The 7395-nt window shown below is 38.3% G+C and overlaps 1 protein-coding gene across 2 annotated transcripts in view; it reads right to left on the reverse strand.

The window, feature by feature from the left end:
- The window catches only part of fnip2 (folliculin interacting protein 2), a 17512-nt gene extending 12154 nt beyond the window's left edge, over nucleotides 1-5358 (reverse strand). The window contains exon 1 of one of the 2 annotated variants that reach the window (XM_083532818.1): nucleotides 4389-5358. In XM_083532818.1, the coding sequence (XP_083388944.1) occupies nucleotides 4389-4480 (92 nt within the window). In that variant the 5' untranslated portion in view covers nucleotides 4481-5358. Of the gene's footprint in view, nucleotides 1-1516; nucleotides 1752-4388 lie in introns of those variants that run through there. The other variant, XM_083532819.1, reaches the window with a different exon arrangement.
- Nucleotides 5359-7395: the final 2037 nt, after the last annotated feature.

Genomic DNA, 7395 nt, shown 5'->3' on the forward strand with positions numbered 1-7395 from the left:
TTATCATGTATTTTTGGTTTGTAATGTGATACTGGGTCACAAATGTGATTCATCAAGTGGGAGAGTTAAATACAATCATTGCAGTTAGCTAAACATTTGACTTGCGGTTTAATAATGAATCACACTCCAAATTCCCTAAAATCAGTCGTCATTTGAAAAACTAACAACAGTTCATAAATCATTAGTTGAGCTGTTTTGATAATATAAGCGACAAAAAGACAATTCTAGTGGTTGATTGATTCGCCGGTTTTGCCAACTAAAAGGCACCATTGGTTGCACCAAACTGAAGAAACTATCAGCAAAAATCCATAAGGATAGTTTTTCCGGGTTGCATCAGAACGTATGAGGATGCAACTGATTATTTATATGGAGTTTTTTTGTTGTTTGTTTGAATGCATATCTTATTTTCCCTCATTATTTATTAATATAATTATTTATTCTTTTACTTTTTTTGTAATACAATTCAGTCTTATTTTACATGGAGTGTTATGTTTGGTTTATTTATTTATTTATTTTTTATCAAGTATCCATTTTAAAAACTATCGACAACTTTATCGGCAAGTACGATTAAACCTCTCTATCAGTAAAATCAGTCTGTCAACCGCAAGACCTTTCTGCCTTTTCTATATCTGTGGTGATTCATGATTTATTTTTAAACATGAAAAGATCTGATAAAGATAGAGAGATAAAATACACCGGCTTTATTTAACAGTATTTTCACCACAGTAAATATCTTTATCTTGTTTAAAAAAATAAACACGAATACAGAAGGTTTAATATGGAAACAATCACTGACTAAAAATGTTGAAATTTCTATCCACAGACATTTTAATAATCTTAAATCTGTCAATGGAAACATTTTTACTAAATAAAAAAACAGGACCAATCATACATTTTACCTCATTTTTTAACTCTTTACCAAAACGAATAATGAAAATGAAAAAGCCCACAGATTTACATAGTAAACTGAAATGGAAAGAGAAAACCTTTCTGTGATTCCCATTTACACAAACTGAGCTACAGCTGACACTGGAGACTCCTTCCAATATGTTCTAAACAAGTGATTCCTCCCAGAAAACTGCACTATATATGAACTTCTCCCAGTAACATCACAAGCTGCATTTTTGGTCTAATTAGTTAAAAAAAAAAAAAAAAAAAAAAAAAGACTGGTGAAGGAAATGACCTGCCTTACGAACGCTTGTTATTCGAGCTAGGATTAATACCACGTTGCATACAAATTTTCAGTAACCGAGATATTCCATTATATCAGATAAAAATCTTTAGAAAGTTCCTGTGCAAATTTGTATATATCATTAAGGGTGTATTAACACAGTCCAAGTGTCCAGAAGAGAAAAAAAAAACAATCACAACATGCACATGTGCTTAATTTTCAGCTTATCTACACCATAAATCAACAGATCACCCCACAAAAACCACACACACACACACACACACACACACACACACACACACACACACACACACACACACACACACACACATATATATAAAGTACCTGTCGAGAAAAACGTCTGGATTTGACCACCATGCTGAACTGGATTTCTTCTGACTTTTAATCTTCATCTTGTAGTACAATTGGCACGACACCGGACACCTACACTAACACATACTTCATCTAAACTTACACCAGTGTGTGAGAGAGAGAGACACACACACACACACACACACACATATACACACAGCCCGATAGGTTGTTTTAGCACGAAAGGAAGTTCTTTCTTATCTATCTGATGACAGATTGGACAGAAGTCAAACATCACATGACTGGCTCTCTTTCATTTTGTCACACGCACACACACACACACACACACACACACACACACACACACACACACACACACACACACACACACACACACACACACAGCATGTGATCCAACTGTCATACGACATTCTCCGAAGCCAGAGTTGCGCACCTCAGCAACAAGCAAAATGCAGCATGGCCTTCAATCCGCACATCACAGAGCTCCAATGTTCTGGATTCTAATTAGTCAAAAAGGTGTTGAATACTTTTCTATAACAGCAGATGTGTCAGTAGTGCTGATTATAATTCAAATATATAACCTGAAGATGAATTTTCATACAACTGCACATTTGGTTCACATAAATAAATATTTACCAGTTTAACTGAGAGATTTTCTTTTTTTTTTTTTTTAAATGCAGTTACAGTTTCATAGTTGTAAAATCATGTAAAATGTTCTGAGTCTCTTCACACTTGATTTATTACTGCTTTTTCTCAAGGTTCACAGCCACATGACCAATAATCAGGTTATTCATGAATAATAATAATGAAGACAACAACAAAAAAAAAGCCCTACCTGAATATGCAGCGTGTTTGGACTATAAATGAGCATCTGATGTTCGTTATAGAAACGTGGATTTAAAGGACAAAACACATTTTCTAATCGAACAAAGCAAACTGGACATTTGTTTCCTGACTGGAGCTCCATAATATTTTAAAGAAACGTGAGAGAAGAAATTTGAAGAACCTGCCTAATTTTCTCCAGGATCCTTCAGAATGAATAAAAGTTGAACATAAGCCCATCAGTCGTTTAATCACCTACTCACTGTCCTCTGGGGCCGTTCTGTCCCGGTAATCAAATTTGCATATGAAATTCCTGTGATTGATCTCTGTGATTAGGAGACAAAATACCATCAAGAAATTCATCTCAGAACTTCAAGAGATACACATCGTCCTCAGGGAGACGCACGTCTTCCCTCTCTCTACTCATCCTTAATAATTCATCGTGTCAGATTTCCAGAAACTGTAGTCACACGGGAGCTCAAATGGGAGACGCGTAGATCATCAGTCAACAAGAAAACTCAGCCAAGTATGCGTTTCTAACGCCAACTGGCTTCACTGGTGCAATTCTACACTGCCACTATAGAAAGCATCACTGGACAAACGTCCATCACTGGATTAGTGAAATCTTCTCCAGAGAGAAGAGGAAGCTGCAAAGCACTACCAAGAACCCGGCTGCAATCTGTCAGCACTTGAAGTCATCACAGGACAGAGAGATAAGCAAGAAAAATCATCAGCGACGCCTCACAGAAATAAAAAACGACGCAGCATCAAATAACTGCTTTTACTGGCAATTTGTGTAAATGACCAAAACCTGACAAGTTTAAACCACATGTTTCTACAAATACTTATATTCCTGTTCCTGCACTAATATTAATATTTGCAGTAATGCTAATAAATAGTACTGTTAATCAGATATAATATTCATTTTATTCCTCTCAATCATGACAGTTCCACTCAGCCGAGTGATCGAATGTCCTGATCCTACATTTAAACTATCAATATAATGCATTAGAGACATTCGAGTATGAGGATGGGTTTGTGTTCAGACATTCACGTGTGAATGTATATGGAGTGATTCCATATACAATATAAAATGATAAATAACCTATGTTACTGTACACGACAAATTATTAACTGCTCCTTTAATTTCTACAACGAATGTTATTTTGATGCTAAATCTTAACACGCAGATTATTGCAAGTCATTTTTTTTTTCATTTTCATCTACAAAAGTTTTATAAAAGGACTGTTTCGGATTTTGTTCGAATACGTGCTGAAGCATAACATCTGAGCGCTGTAGATAAAAAAATAAAATACACTGAATGGTATTGAGAAATGAATACATGGCTGATTTCTTTCCACCGCAGACTGTTGCAGAACATCAGTGACAGTCGAGTCAGGTGATTAGATGTAGAATTGATTTCTAGGTCAAGTTTTTTCTAGGTGGATGTTCTAAAAACAGGTAAATAATAACACCAGATGAACAGAACTGCCAGTCTTCTTGTTTTTGCTTTTAAATACAGTAAGTTAGACCTGGTGATAAACACTAAACATATATAAATATTGAAAACTGATATCCTGAAGGACTGAACTTTCACCGAGTGTTTGTGTAATTATAGTGAAACAGAGAAAGAAAGCATGAGAGTGAAAAAAGAGAACAACAACCCAGTCATATGACCCCACTAGTTTTCTCCATGAAGCTCCATGCGCATGCGCACTGCATCCCAGCTCACGGCGCTGCTCTGTCCTCGGTGCGCATGCGTGATGTTTTATCTTTTTTTTATAACAATAGCGTTTTGCAACATGGAGTATATAATAATCGCACATCCTTCACTCTCAGAGCCATTATACATTTTCTTTAATTAGACACACAAGTGCAGGGTTTAAGGCGGTTATTATCGGGAGTGAGCGTGTCAACGTTATACCGGAAGTAATGAAGAAACGTAATGCTTATTTGCAAACGGCGCACCGGGAGTCACGTAAACACACCAGGTGCGGGCGAAAACACGTTTCCGACTTAAACATCTCCAATTCGCAGCGTCTCCGAGCCGGTTTGTGCTTACCGATTCTCCGCGTCCGCCGCACTCTCTCTAGCGCCCCCGGAGGTGGTCGCTGCCTTCTTGTTGAACAGCTTCTGCAGGAGCATCGGGGCCATGGCTGGGACTGAATAGCGCGCGCGGTCCGTCTCGAGCTCTCGCGTCGCGCGCGTCGTCACAACAGCAGCAGAGGGCTACCGGAAACCCGGCGGCTCCTCCATAACGCCCCAGCAAGAGGGCTGCGCGAGCTCGCTGTGTACGACGGCGGAAGGCAGCACGTGCAAAAAAAAAAAAAAAAAAACGAGGAGGAAGAGGATATCCCCGGTTGCGGGCGCGCACGCGCGCCACCGTGCTAATGAGAGGAAACCGTGGGGCAAGCCGCCGCGGGTCACGTGACTGACGCTCACGTTCGCGTGGTCTTCGAGTTTTCACAATAGTCCGGGCAGTTCCAGCGCCCTCGCGCGGCCATCCGGGAGAACTTCCACCCCTGCGCTGCATGGTCAGGGTTGCCAGATTGCAACCCATCCATCCTTCTCCAAATATTTAAATCAGATCCAGATTCATTGTCAAAAGAATATATAATAAATCAATAAAAAAAATCTATATATTTTTTACAAAAATAAATGGTTCTTTCCATTGTAGACCCAGAGTCTGTACTTAACACCTGTTTTCTCTGTATTTGACAGATCCCAGTGTTGGGCCGTGTATTTCACACCTGGAACTTCAGTTGTGTCCTGCCTGATTAATTCCCACTATTAATTTGATCATTATGACCCCACTGCTCTAGAAACCATCTATATATCCACAGTATAACAGAGCACTGCATCACACACAGGAATCTCATAGAGCAGAGTTAGGGCCTAAGGGGTCCTCAATCTGAAAAATGTTGAAGTCTCTGCTGTATGAGATTCCTGTGTGTGAAGCAGAGCTCTGGGATGGGCTTTGGCGATCGAGACATGGGGCAGGGACCCCTTGATACAAAATGTGTCAAACATAGCCACTGATATTATTAGAAACCAATGTGATTGGAATTGGATTAGAAACCATTTTACACTACTTATATTAAGATAATTAGAACTATGTTGTTGTACATGCATAATTGTCTGTATATTTTTTTACAGTTGTCTTTTATTTGAATAGATTTGCAGTTTCATACATTATCTTTTTAATATTAGGTGGACTATTATACATTTACATAAACATCAGCTTTGAGAACTTAAATGTAAACAATTATAATATTTTTTTAAATTAAATATTTTATCTTTGATGTTTTCCCCATGTTTTATTTTATTTTATTTTTTACAAAAATGTATTGTGATTCAACATTAATTAGTGGCCCCCCCTGCAGTACAGTCACAGACCACTGGTTGAAAACACGTTTCATTTAAAATGAATGTAATTACTAAAGCAAAAAATCCATGAACACAATTCAAGTCTCCTTTCACAGTAGCCACAGCTGCAACACCCGCATACATCATATTTGTGATCGATTTCTCCTGTGTCAGCCATTAATTAAGTTAAACCATTAAGAGCTATTGAATCCACACAAATATATTTGGACTTGTGCAGTTTTCTACAGAAAATAAAATTAAAACTTAAGTCAGTAATTCTGATAATATTTATGCCAGCAGAAAAAGCCTTACTGGCCCTGACAGACCACCACTGCCATGTCCTACACACACTTCTAAAGTATGCATTGTATTTGCATTCTCGATATCTTCACAGTTTGAACACTGATGCCTCCTCATATGACTTCCACATGGCCAAAGAGTCTTTAGAAATCTAAAGGTTAAACAAAAAAGTCAAATTTTCCCAGATTACTTTCCTCATATTTCAGAAAGATGCCAGTATTAGTGCTGGGTACTGTAATTGTATTTACAAAGGCCATCTTAGTCTCAACTCAACAGCTTAAACCTGAGAACAAGCAAGATCGAATTGAGATGTATTGTTGTTGCTGCTAGAGACGTTGACGTTACATCAAATAGTGTGTTTTGTGCATCTTCTGGTGATATGCACAAAACACACTGAACATTTACTTCATAGAGAGTGTGTGAGAGTGTGTGTGAGAGGATAATATGAGTGATGATATGGTGTGTTGTGAGGAGTGATTAGTAACAGATGTACAAAATCAGAATTTGGTTAAAGATTAATGTGACCAGATGTGGGTGCTACCTGAAATGTAGGCCATGTGTGGTGGTCTTGGTTATGATGTGTTTGTCTGAAAAAATTTATTTGCTTATTAAACTCACAGTGCACTCCCAAAGAGTTTAGTCTGGAAGCACTGCACTGCACTGTTGTCTCTTCTCAATGCTGATTCCCATCTTTCTTATATGTCTGGGGCACCTTCTTAAATAGTTGGTGGGTTCTTTTTCACACTCATTAGCACCTCCAGAACCACACACTCACTGCTATCAAGTCTATGGGTATGCAAGCGCACATGAGAAAGAATTGAGTGTTTCAGTTAGATCAGGATGTATGCTTCCCCCAGCTAGAATCTGGTTATTCACAATCTTAGGTCAGACTCATGATTACCCCAAGTTTTTTTTTTTTTTTTTTTTTTTTTTAATAAAAATAGCCACACTATAGAGCTGTTGCTTTTACTGATCAGATTTCGAGTTGGTGACACCAGGGCCATTTAGCAGACGTACAATAAGTTCAGCAATTTCACCTCCATTGATTAGATAGTCAGAGAGCACTAGTCAGAGCTCACAAATCACATCTGTAACAAACTGCAGAAGCTCAAATATATTTGTGTAGACTTCATAGCTGTTTTCTATCTTAAAAGTGTTCACATGGATGGAAGGCCTCAAAGCATCAAAGTGTTGGGAACTAAGATAAATACTACTTTTATCTAGTCTAGGTTTTCTAGGTAGTTTCTCAGCTGCAGGGATTCAAATGAACCATCAATAGGAAGTGGTAAAGCCAATTAATCACTGCAGGTCCTTAACCTTCTTGGGTGCTGGCCAGTCTGTGACTGCTGCCACCTTGGCCTGGTCCATGATGATTCCATCTGGGTGAAATGTGTGCTGATGGA

Source organism: Silurus aristotelis (genome assembly GCF_946808225.1).
Source record: "Silurus aristotelis genome assembly, chromosome: 27".
Taxonomy (NCBI): domain Eukaryota; kingdom Metazoa; phylum Chordata; class Actinopteri; order Siluriformes; family Siluridae; genus Silurus; species Silurus aristotelis.